General features: G+C 53.7%; 1 protein-coding gene across 7 annotated transcripts in view; it reads left to right on the top strand.

The window, feature by feature from the left end:
• Positions 1-18,119, top strand: part of SCNN1B (sodium channel epithelial 1 subunit beta) — a 72,403-nt gene that overhangs the window by 53,401 nt on the left and 883 nt on the right. For 5 of the 7 annotated variants that reach the window (XM_085017334.1, XM_013989681.3, XM_021086475.2 and 2 more), the window contains 8 exons: positions 9,380-9,483; positions 10,437-10,600; positions 10,907-11,023; positions 13,715-13,832; positions 14,707-14,782; positions 14,875-14,932; positions 16,166-16,227; positions 17,766-17,841. In XM_085017334.1, coding sequence (XP_084873460.1) covers positions 9,380-9,483; positions 10,437-10,600; positions 10,907-11,023; positions 13,715-13,832; positions 14,707-14,782; positions 14,875-14,932; positions 16,166-16,227; positions 17,766-17,841 — 775 coding nt within the window. Of the gene's footprint in view, positions 1-9,379; positions 9,484-10,100; positions 10,336-10,419; positions 10,601-10,906; positions 11,024-13,714; positions 13,833-14,706; positions 14,783-14,874; positions 14,933-16,165; positions 16,228-17,765; positions 17,842-18,119 lie in introns of those variants that run through there. The other 2 variants (XM_085017337.1, XM_085017336.1) reach the window with 2 other exon arrangements.

The raw sequence follows: 18,119 nt of genomic DNA, 5'->3' as shown, positions 1-18,119 counted from the left end.
GGTGTGGCTGTGGCTGGGGAGTAAGTAGCATAAAGCTTGGACTCTGCAGTTACACCACTGGGTTCAAATCCTCGCCCTCTCTTACAAGCTGTGTGACCTTGAACAAGGGGGTGTTTTAAATGGATTTTTTTTTACATTTTTTAAAAGTATAGTTGATTTACAATGTTGTGCCAATTTCTGCTGTACAACAAAGTGACCCAGTCATACATATATATGCATTTTCTTGTATTATCTTCCATCATGTTCTATCCTGAGAGATTGCATATAGTTACATAGAACCTCATAGCTTATCCATTCTAAATGGAATAGTTTGCATCTCCCAGTCTTTCCTCCTCCCTCTCCTTTCCCCTTTTGCAGCCACAAATCTGTTCTTCATGTCTGTGAGTTTGTGTTGTTTTTTTTTTCTGTAGATAAGTTCATTTGTGCCATATTTTAGACGCCACATATAAGTGATATCATATGGTATTTGTCTTTCTCTTTTTGACTTACTTAGTATGAGAATCTCTAGTTCCATCCATGTTGCTGTAAATGGCATTATTTCTTTCTTTTTCATGGCTGAGTAATGTTCCATTGTGTATATGTACCACATCTTCTTAATCTATTCATCTGTTGATGGACATTATGGTTGTTTCCATGTCTTTGCTATTGTGAATAGTGCTGCAATGAACATGTATCTTTCTGAATTATAGTTTTGACTGGATAGATGCCCAGGAGTGGGATTGCTGGATCATATGGTGGTTCTAAATTTAGTTTTCCAAGGAACCTCCATATTGTTTTCCATAGTGGTTGTACTGAACAAGTTTCTTAACCTTGATATGCGTTCCTTTTCCTCCTCCATAAAATAGGTAATAACAGCACCTAGGCTACAGGATTTGTTGGGGTTTTTTTTTTGCTTTTGGGGGCTGTACCCACGGCACATGGAGGTTCCCAGGCTAGAGGTCATATCAACACAGGATCTGAGCCGCATCTGCAACCTGCACTGATGGCAATGCTGGATCCTTAACCCACTAAGCGAGGCCAGGGATCAAACCTGCATCCTCATTGTTGCTAGTCAGATTCCTTAACTGCTGAGCCACAACAGGAACTCCCTACAGGGTTACTGTGAATATTAAATGAGTTAATGTGCATGACAGGCTGACAAGGGCTAGACTCAGCATTACTCTCATTAAACTCACAGTTGACAAGGCACATTCTGTAATAAGGATGCTAACATTTATTGAGCCCTTCTGATGTGGCTGTGGCTGTGGCACGGAAGGCACTATTCTTAGCACTTTACGTGTATAAGATCAGTTTAACCCTGGCAGCAAGTGCGTGAGAAAGGTACTCTTATTTCTCCACATTTTATATGATGCAACCACGGCCCAGAGAGGTTAAGCAACATCTCTGAGGTCACGCAGCCGGTGAGTGGCAGAGGTGGCAGTGTGGGCCAGGGCCACCCTGCGTCACTTCACCACCTCATCAGAAATCAAAACCAACATCTTTCCTCCCCACCCCACCCCTCCTGCCCCTCCCAAGCCTATTTTTCCAGGCACTTGGCACGGAAATCCTAGTCTACCGGTCTCCATGCTCCTTCTCACTCTCACAGCCAACTGGTCACCTGCCTCTCTGAATCAGCCTCAGATTCAGTGCCGGAGGACACGGGCCTCCCTCTGCCTTCCCCATGCTGGGCTCCAGGCACTACGGCGTACTCACTCTGTTGCCAACTCCATCCACTCCCCTTCGTGTAGAGCCAATGCTCAAGACACAGCCGCTGCAGTTTTAGGAACATATGAGCCCCATTTGGATCCTAACACCACGCGGCCTGGATTTGAATGCCAGCTCTGTGTGTTGTTGGGCATGCTACTAGCCTCTCTGTGCCTCAGTTTTTTCATCTGGAAAATGGGGCTAGTGAAACGCCCTCATAGGGCTATTATGGGGATTACATGTGTTAACAGAGTTAATGTGTTTCAAATAATACTTAACACCTGGCAAGAACTATACGAGCATTTTAAAAATAAACTTTTTTTTTTTTTTTTTTTTTTTTTGCTTTTTAGAGCTGCACTCAAGACGTATGGAGGTTCCCAGGTTAGGAGTTGAATCGGAGCTATAGCTGCCAGCCTACACCACAGCCACAGCAACCTGGGATCCGAGCCATGTCTTCAACCTACACCACAGCTCACGGCAATGCTGGATCCTTAACCCACTGAGCAAGGCCAGGGATCGAACCCGCAACCTCATGGTTCCTAGTCGCATTCATTAACCATTGCACCTGATGGGAACTCCTATTGTGAATACTTTTATAGAAAAGTTGCAGAGATAGTACACAGAGCTCCTTCCTCAATAGCTCCCCCTAGCATCCATATTTTACATTGCCGTCATAATTTGTCAAAACTAAGAAACCAACATGGGAGTTCCCATTGTGGCTCAGTGGGTTAAGAACCCAGCATAACACCTCTGTGAGGATATGGGTTTGATCCCTGGCTTCACTCAGTGGGTTAAGGATCTGGCGTTGCTGCAGGCTGCCGCATAAGTCACAGATGTGGCTCAGATCTGGTGTTGCTATGGCTGTGGGTAGGCCGGCAGCTGCAGCTCCAATTCAACCCCTAGCCTGGGAACCTCCATATGCCACAGGTGTGGCCCTTAAAACAAAAAAACAGGAGTTCCCATGGTGGTGCGGTGGTAACAAACCTGCCTAGTATCCATGAGAACGCAGGTTCGATCCCTGGCTTCCCTCAGTGGGTCCGGATCCAGCGTTGCTGTGAGCTCTGGTGTAGGTCTCAGATGCGGCTGAGATCCCCCATTGCTGTGGTTGTGGTATAGACCAGCGACTACAGCTCCAATTCGACCCCTAGCCTGGGAACTTCCATATGCCACAGGTGCAGCCCTAAAAAAAAAAAAAAAGAAAAAAGAAAAGGAAAAAGAAAAGAAAAAAGAAACCCACGTGAGCGCATCACCCTTAAATAAACAACGCTTTGTTTAAATTTGGTCAGTTTTTCCTGGTGACTTTTCCTGTTCAGGATTCCATCCGGGAGACCACGTTGCTGTTAGTTATCATGTCCCCTTAGGCTCCTCTGGCTGTGACACTTTCTCCTTGGTGTTGGATGAGCTTGACCGTTTCAGAGCACTGGTCGGGTGTTTTAGAGAAAGCCCTTGCTTTAGGCTTATAACGTGGGATGGATGTGGGGAACAAGCACAGAGGTAAGCCGCCCTCTTCGTTGCATCCTACTGGGGGTACGTGTTGGCCTCACGTCCCCAGCCGTGACATTGATCTTCCTCCTTTGGTTAAGGTCTGGCGTGTTGGGCTCCTCTGCTGCAAGGTAACCACTTTCCCCACCCAGGCTCCATAGGGAAGCACGTCCCTAAAGTTCAGCCTATACTCGGGGTGGGTTGGGGGGAGACCGGGGCGTGGGAGTTGAGGTGGTGCGTGGGGAAAGGAGGGATACATTCCATCTCTCCTGGAGAGGGAAACATACGCAATTTGAAATTCTTCTGGAAGGCAGATTCATCGCTTCTCCGTGTGTTTATTTATTCAATCATTTATTCACACCACTGTGGGCTCATGTGTGTTTGGGTTGTAATCCAATACCACACTGTCTTTGTTTTTTTTTTTTTTTCTTTTTATAGCCGCACCTGCAGCATATGGAAGTTCCCAGACTCGGGGTCAAATGGAAGCTGCACCTGCCAGCCTACATCACAGCCCGGGCAACACCAGATCCGAGCTGCATCTGCAACCTCTGCTGCCGCTTGCAGCAACACCAAATCCTTAACGCACAGAGAGAGGCCAGGGAACAAACCCACCTCCTCGTGGACACTAGTCGGATTCTTAACCTGCGGAGCCACAACAGGAACTCCAATTTTCTTCCTCAAATTCTTCCAGCTTTGGCCAATGAGGGCTCCTTCAGTTGGCTCCTGCGTCCCTTTGACATGGCCCCATCCCTTTATTTTTTATTTATTACTTATTTATTTTTTGCCTTTTAGGGCTGCACCTGTGGCATATATATATATCTAGAAGTTCCCAGGCTAGGGCTCGAATTGGAGCTACAGCTGCTGACCTACGCCACAGCCAGAGCAACTCAGGATCCGAGCCGCATCTGCAACCTACACCACAGCTCACAGCAACCCTGCATCCTTAACCCACGGAGTGAGGCCAGGGATCGAACCCGCACCCTCACGGATGCCAGTCCGGTTCGTTACCACTGAGCTATGAAGGGAACTCCATTTATTTCTTTTTTAAGAAGTTACCCTTAACTTTCTGGCATCATAAGATGCTCCACTCCCAGCATCAGTCATTGCTCCAAGGGGCCCCATTCCCTTTGCTTGGCGAATGGTATTTATAAACCAAGATCCAACCGTTTATTTATTGGTGGTGGTGTAGCTTCGGGAATTGGCTAGCTTGGTTCTGCCCTGGGAAGCCTTCCACACAGTACCGCTGTTGTTATACTGCTTGCTGCTAGGATGCTGTGTTTCCCAGTCCTTTCTGGAGGCTTGCTGGTCTCTGTCTCAGCGCCGAGCAGGAAGGTTTTTGGAGGAAAATGCCCAGCTCTGGAGCCGGCGGTGGCCGGTGTTGGAAGCACCCTCTCCAAGTAAAGAATATTATCAACAAGCAAATAGTTGGCAAGGCTCAGTGTGCAGCTCAGGACAGGAGGGGAGCTGGCCTCGCCCTCCTGGGCTGTCCATGTCCCCACTGTTCCTTAAGCACACTGTGTCCCCACGCCCCTGGGGCGGGGTCTCTCCCTCCAGAGCAGGGCCTGCCCGGCTAGAGCTGGTCTGGCCCGCTCCACACCTTCGCTGTGGCCACAGCCCTCATCCCACACAGGACAGACGCTCCATCGGGCGCCCAAAGCTGCTTCTTCCCCCAAGTGTCCGTTCTCCTTCCCTTCCCCCGAGGCTCGGCTTGCTTATCGTTCAAGTCTCAGCTCAGGTCTCATCTCCTCCAAGAACCCTTCCCTGGCCCACTCCCCACCCCTCCACCCCCACTTCTCCAGCTGATCGCTGTTGACTCTTATCGCATATTATAATTTATCCAACAAATATTTACTGAGTGTCTGTTTAGCGAGGGCCAAAGGGGTGAGTTTGTTCAGTATTTAGTGTGCTTGGCTTCCAACCCTCAGCCCTTTCAGGTGGGTGCTGTTATTACCCTGGGGTTACAGGCGAGGAGACGAGGCACAGAGAGGTGAAGTAACTTCCTTGAGCTCACCGGCTTGTCCGGGACGGAGCTAGAATTCAAATTCAGGCAGCCTGGCTCCCAGGCCTGAGCTCGTGGCCTCAGAGATCTTTCTCCTTCCAGACAGACCGCTGCCTTCCCTGAGATGATGCTCTAAGCAAGAGGCAGCTGATAAGTCAGCAAATAAATCAAGAAGATGGCGCTCCCGCTGTGGCTCAGTGGTAGTGGATCTGACTAATATCCCTGAGGACACAGGTTTGATCCCTGGCTCCATGCAGTGGGTGAAGGATCCGGCATTGCCGCAAGCTGTGGTGTGGGTCACAGACACAGCCTGGATCTGGTGTGGCTGTGGCTGTGGCGCAGGCCGGCAGCTGCAGCTCTGATTGGACCCCTAGCCTAGAAGCTTCCATAAGCTGTGGGTGCGGCCCTCAAAAAATAAATCAAGAAGATGATTTCAGCTTTTGATGCATGCCGTCAAGGGAATAAGCGGGTAGAAAGGATCAAGTATCTAACGGGGTAGTGACCTTGGCCCGGGAGGTCAGGCATCATCCCAGAGCAACAAAACCTGAAGGATGAGGAGAAATTCAATAATGCAAAAAGCAGCTCGGAGTATATTGCCGGCACAAGGAGCCGCAGGCCTGGCATTTGGCAACAGGGTGGAATGTCTCTGGAGGATAAACAAACAAGGGGGAGACAACCAGGCGGGGCCTTTGCACTTCATTCTGGGAGCAGCAAGAAGCTTCTGGAAGGTTCTGGCAGGGACATGCCATGGGCTGATTCACAATTTAAGCAATCGCCCTGTGCAGGAGGATGATATGGTAAGGGAGCAAGAAGGGAGGCTGAGGCGCCTGCAGGAATCCAGGTGGGAGGTGCTGGTGGCCCCCGACCAGGCTGGGAGCTTTAGTGACAGAAGAAGGCGGGCAGAGGCCAGAGACACGTTTTGGAAAAAGAATTAGTGCAACACGGCTCCGTGTCATCCCTCCACGCCGTGAGCTTCTGAGCTTCGAGGGCAGGACGGTCTGGTGGGCCTTGGGGGCTCCACCCACGTGCCCACCGCCGTCAGTGTTTGTCAGGCGGATAAAGGCGGTTTCGTCCAGATTTCCTTCCCAGCGTGGAGGACCCTGAAGCCCAGAGGTGGAGGAAGCAGCCCACACGTGCTGGGCAGGGTCAGCTCCCAGCTCGGGTTTCACAGCCTCCCTTGGGCCCACACAGACAGTGAGACCAAAGTTAGAGGGGGCGGCCTCCTGATCTGAGCACATGGGAACAGACGGCAGCTGACCTCCTGGGGTCATGTGAGGATGACAGGTGGGAACGTATATATACAGACGTCTTCAGCCCAAGCCTGGCCGGTGACCATTGCTCAGGGCACAGAGTGGAACAGAAAGCTTAGAAAGAAGCACGTTTGGGGGGGGCGGGGAAGTCTGCAGTCTTTGCTGCATGGAGTCCCGTTTCCTTTTTGTTTTTAATAAAATAAGAGAAACAATATAAAAACATCAAAAGACCCTAAAAAGCAAAAAAAAAAAAAAAGGAGTTCCCGTCATGGCGCTGTAGAAACAAAATCCGACTAGGAGCCATGAGGTTGCGGGTTCGATCCCTGGCCTTGCTCAGTGGGTTAAGGATCCGGTGTTGCCGTGAGCTGTAGTGTAGGTTGCAGATGTGGCTCAGATCTGGCATGGCTGTAGCTGTGGCATAGGCCGGCAGCTGTAACTCTGATTAGAGCCCTAGCCTAGGAACCTCCATATGCCCCAGGTGCGCCCCTAAAAAGCAAAAAACAAACAAACAAAAAAAATCAAAAGACATCTTTTTTATGGCTGCACCCCCAGCCTACAAAATTTCCCAGGCCAGAGATTGAATCCAAGCCACAGCTTCGACCTACGCCACAGGTGCAGCAACTGCACTGGGCTGGGGATCAAACCCAAACCTCTGCAGCAACCCAAGCTGCTGCAGTTGGATTTTTTTTTAGGGGGGAGCTGCACCCAAGGCATATGGAGGTTCCCAGGCTAGGGGTCAAATCAGAGCTACAGCCGCAGGCCTACACCACAGCCACAGCAACTCCAGATCCGAGCTGGGTCTGTGACCTACACCACAGTTCACAGCAACGCCAGATCCTCAAGCCACTGAGCGAGGCCAGGGATCAAACCCACAACCTCATGGTTCCTAGTCAGATTCATTTCCACTGAGCCACGACAGGAACTCCTGCAGTCGGATTCTTAACCCACTTTGACACAGCGGGAACTCCTCGAAAGACATTTTAAATGCTATTTCTTCTCGCACGATTCATTTTGGAAGAAACCGCGTTATTTACCCTGTGGCGTCTGGATTTTGCCGACTGACTCTCTGTGGTGTCCGTGAACTTGTTCCACGTTCTCTAGTACCTGCTGTCAATAGTAGTTAGAGACAGATGCTTAAACCTGTTCAGGGCTGGGATTTGGGGGTTGGGGAGGGATGGGTTGGTTTGGGTTTTTTGGCCGTGGCCAGAAGTTCCCAGGCCAGGGATTGAACCTGTGCCACACAAGTGACAATGCTGGATCCTTAATCACTAAGCCAATGGGGAACTCCAGGGCTGGGATTTGGTTGTTGTTGTTTGTTTGGTTGGTTGGTTGGTTGGCTGGTTGGCAAAGCTACTTCCTGGGCAGCCTGTGCTCTTCCATCAGGACCCATACATCCTGGTTGGTTCCGGTCCACCATTGCCCAGCCCCCCAAAACTTGGGGGTGGGGGGGTTGCAAGATGATGATCCTCTAATTCTACCACTCCCTCTTCAATTGTTAGCTGGATGAAACCGGAACCCTTTTTTTTTCTTTTTAGGGCCACACTTATGGCATATGGAGGTTCCCAGGCTAGGAGTTCAATCAGAGCTATAGCTGCCAGCCTACACCACAGCCACAGCCACACGGGATCCTAGCCGCATCTTCAACCTACACCACAGCTTACGGCAACACCGGATCCCCAGCCCACTGATCGAGGCCAGGGGTCGAGCCCTCATTTTCATGGATGCTAGTCGGGTTCATTAACCACTGAGCTACACGGGAGCTCCTTAACGCACACCTTCTGACCTTCTATCTCCAGCCACTTCCCTTTTTTTTTTTGTCTTTTGTCTTTCGTCTTTTGTCGTTGTTGCTATTTCTTGGGCCGCTCCCTCGGCATATGGAGGTTCCCAGGCTAGGGGTTGAATCGGAGCTGTAGCCACCGGCCTACGCCACAGCCACAGCAACGCGGGATCCGAGCCGAGTCTGCAACCTACACCACAGCTCACGGCAACGCCGGATCGTTAACCCACTGAGCAAGGGCAGGGACCGAACCCGCAACCTCATGGTTCCTAGTCGGATTCGTTAACCACTGCGCCACGACGGGAACTCCCCACTTCCCTTTTTACCTGAGTTCCCAAGGTTCCCAGACAAGCCCAGCTGTCTGGATTCTGCCAGATCCTTGGAACAAACACAGCCTAGAGCTGCCCTCGTATTCCTATAATCTGTATTAGCTTCTTGCCGCTGTTGTAACAAATGACCACAACTGGGTGGCTTAACACAACAGAAATTTATTCTTTCACAGAGGAGGCTAGAAGGCAGGAATGAAGGTATTCACAGGACCAGGCTCCCTCCAAAAGCTCCAAGGGAGAAGCCTTTCTTGCCCCTTCTAGCATCTGGTGGGCTCAGGTGTCCCTTGGCTTCTGTCTGTGTATCTCCAGTCTCTGCCTCCATCTTCACGTGGCCGTCTCCTCTGCATCTGTGTCTCCTCTTCTGTCTTTTGTAAGAACACTTGTGGTTGGATTGAGGATCCACATGGATAATCTAGGCTGATCTCAAGATCCTTAATTACCTCTGGAAAGACCGCTTTTCCAAATAAGGTCCCTGGGGTGTGGACATGGACACGGCTTTTGGAGGGCGGGTGTCATTCAACTTATCCCATGAGTTAGAAGACCTTGTAGGTGAGACAGATGAAAACATCAAAGAAACCTCTTTTCCTAATTCATGGCTAAGCCAGAGAGCCTGGGCTCCATCCCAGAGAGACTCCCTCCAACCCTCTTGCCCCAGGGAGTCTGGGAATCTCCTCTCAGGGGAGGCAGGGGGATTGGGGAGCGATGGGTTGGATGATCTGCAGCTCACCCCTGTCCTCCCAAGCCTCTCTGAGCCGGAATCTACCAGCTCCCCTCTGCCAGGAACCCTGGATGTAGTCAGGGGCTGCATCAGATGGGGTGGGGCTGGGTCCTGCCCTCCAGCCAATGGTGTTTCTTTCAGGAACTTCACCCCCATCTTCCACCCGGATTATGGCAACTGTTACATCTTCAACTGGGGCATGAAGGAGAAGGCCCTCCCTTCAGCCAACCCTGGAGCTGAGTTTGGTAAATTTTGGTTAATCCTGGGATCAGAGCCCTGAGGCTTTAAATCCTCATGGCGGGGTGGGCTCTCTGTGTGTGTGGCGTGTGGTGTGTGTGTGTGTGTGTGTGTGTGTGTGTGTGTGTGTTTGTGCTGGGTCAGCCCCCTTGTCAGCATCCCCTCACCCCCAGCACTCATAAATCCCTGGGGTAGCGACGGATGCGCCCATTTTATTGATGAGCAAAGCGAGGAAGCCATCAGCTTGGTGCCCAAGGAAGCCCTCAGCCTCAACTCGGATCCCACGTCGCTGTGGCTGTTGTGTAGGCTGGCACCTGCAGCTCCGATTCCACCCCTAGTCTGGGAACTTCCATGTGCCGCAGGTGCGGCCCTAGAAAGAAAAATAAATACAAAGAAAAGGAGACTCTCAAGAGTGAGGCAGGTACTTCAAAGGCAAATTCCAGAGCGTAAAACCCAGATCCCAAGACCCCGCGGAGGTAGTCAGGGAAGGCTTCTGGAGGAAGTGACACTTGGGCTGAGACCTGAAGGAAGAGCAGGAGCTTCTAGGTGAAAGGTGAGGGTGGAGGAGCATTCCAGAAGGAAGGAGGAGCCTCCCAAAGGCCCCGCCGCAGGAAGGAGCCAGAGCAGCTAAGGGGATGAGTGGAAAGAATGAGCACCCGTGGGGTGTAAGGCGTGGCTGCCTGCGCTGTGCCCCCTGGATCTGGCTGCCATATGGAAAGGAGACATGGGGGGCAGGGAAGGGGCAAAAGGAACCCAGCGAGGAGATCCATGGTGATGTGGCCTAGGATGGGGGCCTTAGAGAAGGCAAGACATCTGGATTTTCCCGAAGCTGAGCCAGCATCCTGTGCAAACCCCAGGAGGTACCCTTGGCGGGAGGGAGCTTGGACAGGTGGGTGGTGGGTCTCCCCTCAGCCTGGGGGAGCAAGCTCAGACGGCTCTCTCAGCCCCACCTTGCCCTCAGGCCTGAAGTTGATCCTGGACATGGGCCAGAAAGACTACGTGCCCTTCCTCACGTCCACGGGCGGCGTCCGGCTGATGCTGCACGAGCAGAGGTCCTTCCCCTTCATCAAAGACGAGGGCATCTACGCCATGTCGGGGACAGAGACGTCCATCGGGGTGCTGGTGGTACGGTCGCAGCCCAAGGGCAGCTCCCCTACTTAGTACTGACCTCAGGGGAGGGGGTCTGGGCCTCCCCAAACCCTGGACAACCTCACCACCGACTCCTGCCTGGCCTCCGGGCTAGAACCCTGCTCAGGAGCCATGCCTGGAGGGAAGATGAGCGCCGCCCCCTCTGGCACCTGCTGGGAACGCGACCCTCCATCCCCTCGCAGCATCAGCCTCCCCTAGACCTGCGTGCTTGATGGGAGGGGGGAACAGAGGGGGCTTCCTAGGGGCAACCAGGGGCCCCACCAATAATCTCTCTGAACATAGGACAAGCTGGAGCGGAAGGGCGAGCCCTACAGCCAGTGCACCATGAATGGTTCCGACGTCCCCATTCAAAACCTCTACAGCAACTACGGTGACTACAACACCACCTATTCCATTCAGGTGAGAAGCCCAGGCAGCCTATGACCCTAGGGCCCCATCCACATCTACCTGGCCCAACCCCTGAGGCTGGCTCTGCTGGATCTCTGTGACCACAGGGTGCCCTGGGGGCCAGAGAGCCAGTCTAGTCCTGGTCCCCACTTGGGCAAGAGTGACCTTGAAGATGCCCTGGGTGATAGGGCTCTCACTCTGGGGTCTCCCCTGCATGTGTGTGTGTGTGTGTGTGTGTGTGTTTTATAAAGATTACATCATTTGATCCTTTCGATACCCCCATGAGGCAATAATATACTAACAATAATTATTCATTATTGTTAGCATTTATTAATACGCTAATGATAGCATTTAGTATCTATTTGTTATAAGCATTTATTAATATACTATTAATAACAGGCTTATCAGGTGCTGGGCAGGCAGTGTTTCAAGTGCTTTATGCATATATATTAAGTCGTTTCATCCTCACGACAACCCTAAGATACAGATACTATTATCAGAAATGATGAAATTGGGGTCCACAGACCCCCATCCAAATGCCTCATTGATGTACCTGAGAAGTCCCTCTTTGTATCTGGCCTCGATCCCTCTTGCTGCAGCGGAATGAGAGGGACTGCCCTCTTGTCCTGATCTCCAAGGTCAGCCCCAGAGGCCTGGCCCCAGTGGAGAAGACAGACTGAATCTTGCAAAGGTGACCGCAATGACCACTGGCTGGCATGTTTTCTGCCCAGCCCGGTCTGCCTTAGCAGCCAAGGAAACTGAGGCATAACGAGGGAAGCCCAGTGCCTGGCTCTGTGTCTGAGCGCCCCGCCGAGCAGGGTGTGGTTTCCCCCTTTGCCTGAATCATGGAAACCCACTTTCTCCCATGCCCACCTGCCTGCCCACTCCGTCCAGCGGACCCCATGCACCCCACACTCAGACCCTCTTGGGATGGAGAACTGGGGGAATCCTCAGAGCCTCTTCAGGGACAGATGGACAGACAAGGCAGCACAGGGACATGGGGAGCACACCCCACAGTGAAGGAGGCCCAGAAGACTTCATTCCAGAAAGACCTCAGTTCTCTGGCCGGAGAACTTGGCAAAGACCCATGTCCCAGTCAGGTGCTCTGCCCACCTGCTCCCCCCACCCCCCATCACCTCCACCCTAGACTCCATCGGGCCCTGGAAAGAACTCCTACTTTCCAAATGAGACAGGAGTTCCTGTCGTGGCTCAGTGGTTAACAAATCCGACTAGGAACCATGAGGGTGCGAAATCGATCCCTGGCCTTGCTCAGTGGGTTAAGGATCCGGCGTTGCCGTGAGCTGTGGTGTCAGTTGCAGACGCAGCTCGGATCTGCGTTGCTATGGCTGTGGTGTAGGCTGGTGGCTACAGCTCCGATTGGACCCCTAGCCTGGGAACCTCCATATGCCGTGGGAGCGGCCCTAGAAAGGGCAAAAAGACAAAAACAAAAAACAAAACAGCAGATGAGACAGCCAGCAAGGTTTGCCCAAAGTCAGTGCTCCCTGTTGCCCGCGGCCTTACCCTGGACCAGCTCCTCCTGGCTGTGCCCACCAGGAGCTCTGCCAGGGAGAGCAAAGGGCAGGATGCGCCAGCCTGGGAAGCCGCAGGCAGGCGGAGTGCGGGGAAAGATGCGGGCACCTGCCCTGAGGGTGAGGCAGCCCTGAGAGGGGTGGAGGGAGCCAGCAAGGGTGAGAGTCGTCCAGGGGCCGGACTGGGGAAACCAGGCAGCAGAGACAGGAGCAAGCTCTCGCTGAGCCCCCTGCGCTAAGCTGAGCTCCCACCTCAGCCGACAGGAGCCACAGGAGTAAACGGAGGGGCAGAGCCTAAGGGCTGGCCCCAGGCCCCTTTCTTTTTCTTTCTTTTTTTTTAAGAATTTTATTTTATTTATTTTTATTATTTTCCTTTTTTTTTTTTTTTTTTTTGCCACCCCTAGCATATGGAGTTCCCAGGCCAGGGATCAGATCCAAGCCCCAGTTTCAACTTATGCCACAACTGCGGCAACACGGGATCCTTAACCCACTGTGCCGGGCCAGGGATCGAACCCGTGTCCCAGCGCTGCAGAGACGCTGCTGATCCCGTTGTGCCACGGCGGGAACGGCCACACATAGCTCCTTTCTGAGTGGACTGAAACCAGGTCGGGGTGACCCGAAACCTCAGTACCAGTAGACTCACCACATCTAAGCCCATGGGGGCCTGAGTTCACTCTTCCCACTCCCCCACCCCCACCCAGGGGACATTCTGTAGAATGTCACTTCCTCCTTCATGCTCTCTGAGCAACTCAGCCATCACCCTTCCCACCTTCCCTCTGCATTTCCCTCCAGGGAGAGGGAGCACCCGGCCAGCCTGTCTTCCCTTAAGAGTCTTTCCACGTGGCAAGAGCCATCTCAGAGTTAAAACTTTCGGGTTGGAACCAGCACCCCCTTCCCCATGTCATTGGTGGGGCCCCAGCCTCTGAGAGCTGGGGTCTGGCCTGAGTCCCTCTGCAGGAGCCAGGAACAGGGAAGGACAGCTACACCCCAACTACGGGGGGCAGCTCAGCCACCTCGGGACTTCTCTGCAGGAGGGGCCCCTCTCCCAGCACCCCCAGCCCCCCTGGCCTGGGCATCAAGCTCCCTGGGCGCCCTTCCCGGAGGGGGGGGGGAGGCTGGTGTGGGGACATGACCCGTCACGTCTGGTTCCCTCTGCACCGCCCCCCACCCTCAGGCCTGTATTCGCTCCTGCTTCCAAGAGCACATGATCCGTCACTGCAGCTGTGGCCACTACCTGTACCCGCTGCCCCCCGGGGAGAAATACTGCAACAGCCAGGAGTTCCCAGACTGGGGTGAGTGGGGCGTCCCCGGGGATGGGCCCCCTAGACAGCAGAGCCAAGGCCCACGAAGGCTCTGGGCACAAGGGAGGGGCAGGCCATGTGCTCCAGTCCACAGCCCTTCTCACCCCGGCTCCCCCACCCAGGGGAACCCAGCTCCCCTCTATTCCTCGACTCCATGAAGGGTACCTTTGAAGCATGTGTGTTCGGGAGAGACTCGATCCATGTGACTTGAAGCCTCAAAGAGCCCCGCTGGGCTCACAACGAGCCGAGGTTCAGGCCCAGAGTCCAAACCCCCATGGATGTTGTCAGCAGCAGAGAAAGTCACACCACCTCTTAAGACAGAAAATGTATGGGAGTTTCCGTTGTGGCTCAGCAGTTACAAATCCGACTAGTATCCATGAGGAGGCAGGTTTGATCCTTGGCCCTACTCAGCGGGTCAAGGATCCGGCGTTGCGGTGAGCTGTGGTGTAGGTCACAGACGCGGCTCGGATCTGGCGTTGCTGTGGCTGCGGTGTAGACCAGCGGCTACAGCTCCGATTAGACCCCTAGCCTGGGATCCTCCATATGCCACAGGTACGGCCCTAAAAAGACAGAAAGAAAGACATAAAGAGACAGACAGAAAGAAAGAAAGAAGAAAATGTGGGGATAAGAGGGAACACTTTATCCCTTCCAACCACCCCTCCGTTCCCACGTGACCCTGTCACCTGGGCCTCCTGGCCAGGATCAGGGTGACAAGCCGAGGGAAAGGTGCTCTGACCCTGCTGGGCTGCAGTTGTGATGTCTGGGTCAAAAAGACTAGAGGTGGGGGTCCGGGGGGGGTGTGGCCTGAGGCTCAACGCAGAAAACCCGGTTGAGAGTCTCTCGCACCCACCCCCCTCCGGTTCAGCCTATTGCTACTCAGACCTGCGCATGAGCCTGGCACAGAGGGAGACCTGCATTGACGTCTGCAAGGAGTCCTGCAAGTGAGTCCAGCCTGGAGCCTCGGGTGCTGGGGGGGCGCGACGTGGAGGGCGGGGCAGGCAGGGACAGCGACAGGCTGCCTTCTCTCTTCCAGCGACACCCAGTACAAGATGACCATCTCCATGGCCGACTGGCCTTCTGAGTCCTCCGAGGTGAGTGGGGGGAGTGGCCCCCTCCTGGCTGGACCCCCTTACATCTGGGCGTGGGTCTGCAGGCAGTTTGGAACCTTAGAAAAGAGTTCCTGAAGGAGTTCCGGGTTGTGGCTCAGCAGTTAACGAACCTGATTAGGAACCATGAGGTTGTGGGTTCCCTCCCCTGGCCTCGCTCAGTGGGTTAAGGATCCGCTGTTGCCGTGAGCTGTGGTGTAGGTCTCAGATGCAGCTTGGTTCCCAAGTTGCTGTGGCTGTGGTGTAGGCCGGCAGCTACAGCTCCAATTGGACCCCTAGCCTGGGAACCTCCATGTGCTGCAGGTGTGGCCTTAAAAAGACAAAAAACAACAACAACAACAACAAAAGAAAAGAGTTCCTAGAGTTCCCGTTGTGGCACAGCACAAACGAATCAGACTAGAATCCATGAGGATTTGGGTTGGATCCCTGGCCTCGCTCAGTGGGTTAAGCATTCTGGTGTTGCCATGAGCTGTGGTGTAGGTCTAAGATGCGGTTCAGATCCGGTGTTGCTACAGCTGTGGTGTAGGCCAGCAGCTGTAGCTCCAATTCAACCCCTAGCCTGGGAACTTCATATGCCGCAGGTGTGGCCCTAAAAAGCAAAAAAAAAAAGGAGAGAGAGAGAAAGGAGTTCCTTCCTCCCTCCCCTCCCTCCCCACTTCCTTCCACCAGTGTCCCCCCAGGCACTGTGCTGAGCACACAGCGTGAATAAGACAGACGTCTTTTGCCTTTACGAAGCTTACGTTCTAGGTGGAGAGACGGGCAATATTTGGAAATAAGATCATTTCAAGTGGCCGCCTAGGAAGTAAAGCGGATGAAGAGAGGGTGCCTGGGGCAATCCACGCTAGTTCAGGTAGTCAGGGAAGACCTCCCTAAAAAGGTGACATTGGAGTCAACACTAGAGGATGAGGCTGAGCCAGGCTGGGAGGGGCTGGGGAGGAGGATCCAGCCAGTGCCAGGGCCCGAGGAAGGAAAGAGCAGATGCAGGGCGGCTGGGTCTACTGGGGAGAGTCTGAAGACCTGAGTGGCTTCTCCCCCAGAGGGCAGTCACCGCCTGTCCTGTCACTGTCCCCTTTCTCCCTGTGCCAAAACATGGTCCCCAGGGGGGCTTCAGGAAGATACAGGGCTGTGGTCTGCCTCCCCCTGGTGGCAGAGCCCAGGACTGGGAGGGGATGCTGCAGTCACGGGGTTTTGGGGGGCACCTGTCTTTTCCCATTCCAGGACTGGATTTTCCATGTCTTGTCTGAGGAGCGGGACCAAAGCACCAACATCACCTTGAGCAGGTGAGCTTAGAGTCTGGCAAGGCCGAGGACGGCAGAAAAGAGAAGGAACCAGGGCTTTCGGGGAGGAGCGTGGATAGAGGGAAGATACTCAGACACCTTCTCACACTGGCCAGATCCAGAAGCAAGCCTAAAAGAGGGAGCACTGGGCACGAGAGGCCAGCCAAGGAGGCTCAGCGCCTGGCACTTCCGAGAGGGCAACCTATGCTTCCATCTGTTGTCCCCTGTTCATCTACCCATCCCCGCCTCCAGTCCTTGCGCACGTACCCATCCAGCCATTTATCCATCATCCATCCCTCCCGCCCGTCCACCATCCATTCTTCCCATCCATCTAACCCACTCACCCATTCATCCTGCCCCCCATTCATCCCGCCATTGTCCCTCCTTCCATTCATCCATCTTTCCATCCATTCGACACAACGTGCATTGCGCACAAGACAGACACAAGGTTCATACGATCAGGAAGTTTGAGGCTAGAGGACAGAGATAGGCAAACGGGGCTCAGGCTGCTGGGGGGTCTGCACAGGACCCTCCCTATGAGAGCCCAGCCAGGAGGGGGGCTCCTTCTGCCTGAGAGATAAGGGAGGGCTCTACAGGGAGGTGACTCTTGAGCTCATCCTCCGGGAAGGAGGAGGAACTATTTCAAACAAATGAGAAGAGGCAGTGGGAGTTTCCTGGTGGCTCGGCGGGTTAAGGACCAGGCATTGTCACTGCTGTGGTTGGGGTTGCTGCTAGGGTGCAGGTTCAGTCCCTGGTCCAGGAACTTCCACATGTCATGGATATGGCCAGGAAGAAAGAAAGAAAGAAAGAAAGAAAGAAAGAAAGAAAGAAAGAAAGAAAGAAAGAAAGAAAGAAAGAAAGAAAGAAAGAAAGACAAACAGGGAGTTCCCATCGTGACTCAGAGGTAATGAACCCAACTCATGGGTTCCATTCATGAGGACGTGGGTTCAATCCTGGGCCTCGCTCAGAGGGTGGCCATGAGCTGTGGTATAGGTTGCAGATGCATCTCGGATCTGGTCTCACTGTGGCTGTGGCGTAGGCCAGCAGCTACAGCTCTGATTTGACCGCTAGCCTGGGTACTTCCACATGCCTCGAGTGCAGCCCCCTCCCCCCAAAAAAGATGCAGCCAGATGTCCTGGCAGGAGCCTGGAGGTGTGAGTGAGCAGAGCCTATCTGAGGACTATCAGGTGTAGGGGGGACATCTCCCCAGCTACTCACCCCTGTTTCCAGCTTAGGACCCTCTGCCGAGTCAACTGTGCACGGGGTGGAAGTGGAAGAGGGGAGCCCTGAGCCCATCCTCAGGCCTGTCTTGGACCCCAGGGTCCTTTGGGCAGAGATGCCCTTCCGGGCTCTCATTTGGACCAAACCACTCCTGGGAGTGGGCACGTGAGAAGCTTGAGCCAGGGGGATGCTGGGGGCGGGGGATTGCTGTCTTTCGTGTGTGTGTGTGTGTGTGTGTGTGTGTGTGTGTGTGTGTGTGTGTTTATGTGTGTGTATGTGTCTTGGGAAGAGGGTACCAGCCCCCTTGCTGCCTCCCACAGGCAGGGAATTGTCAAGCTCAACATCTACTTCCAAGAATTCAACTACCGCACCATTGAGGAGTCAGCAGCCAATAACGTGAGTCTGGGGGCTCCTGACACCTCCACCCTGGCTGCAGCCCCCTCACCCCGCACCCTGAGGGTGGGGAGGGTCCTGAGCCCAACCAAGGAACTCGGAAGGTCCCTTAAGCAGCCCCAGCTTACCTCCCTGGGCTGAGATGCTCACCCTTTCCAACCCTTTCTCGGTCAAACAACCCAACTCATGGGCATCTGCCAGGCTGGGCTTGAGGTAGGAATTAGTGGCCCGAGCTCCACCCCCGACCCAGGACTCCTGACCCCTGACCCCAGCCAGGCCCT

The sequence above is a fragment of the Sus scrofa genome, chromosome 3 (genome assembly GCF_054392235.1).
Source record: "Sus scrofa isolate SSC_HxYL_T2T_F1_AM1 chromosome 3, Sscrofa_HxYL_maternal_Yorkshire_Landrace_v2.0, whole genome shotgun sequence".
Taxonomy (NCBI): Eukaryota; Metazoa; Chordata; class Mammalia; order Artiodactyla; family Suidae; genus Sus; species Sus scrofa.
The sequence above is the reverse complement of the archived record's forward strand: the minus strand, read 5'-3'. Positions and strand labels throughout refer to the sequence as shown.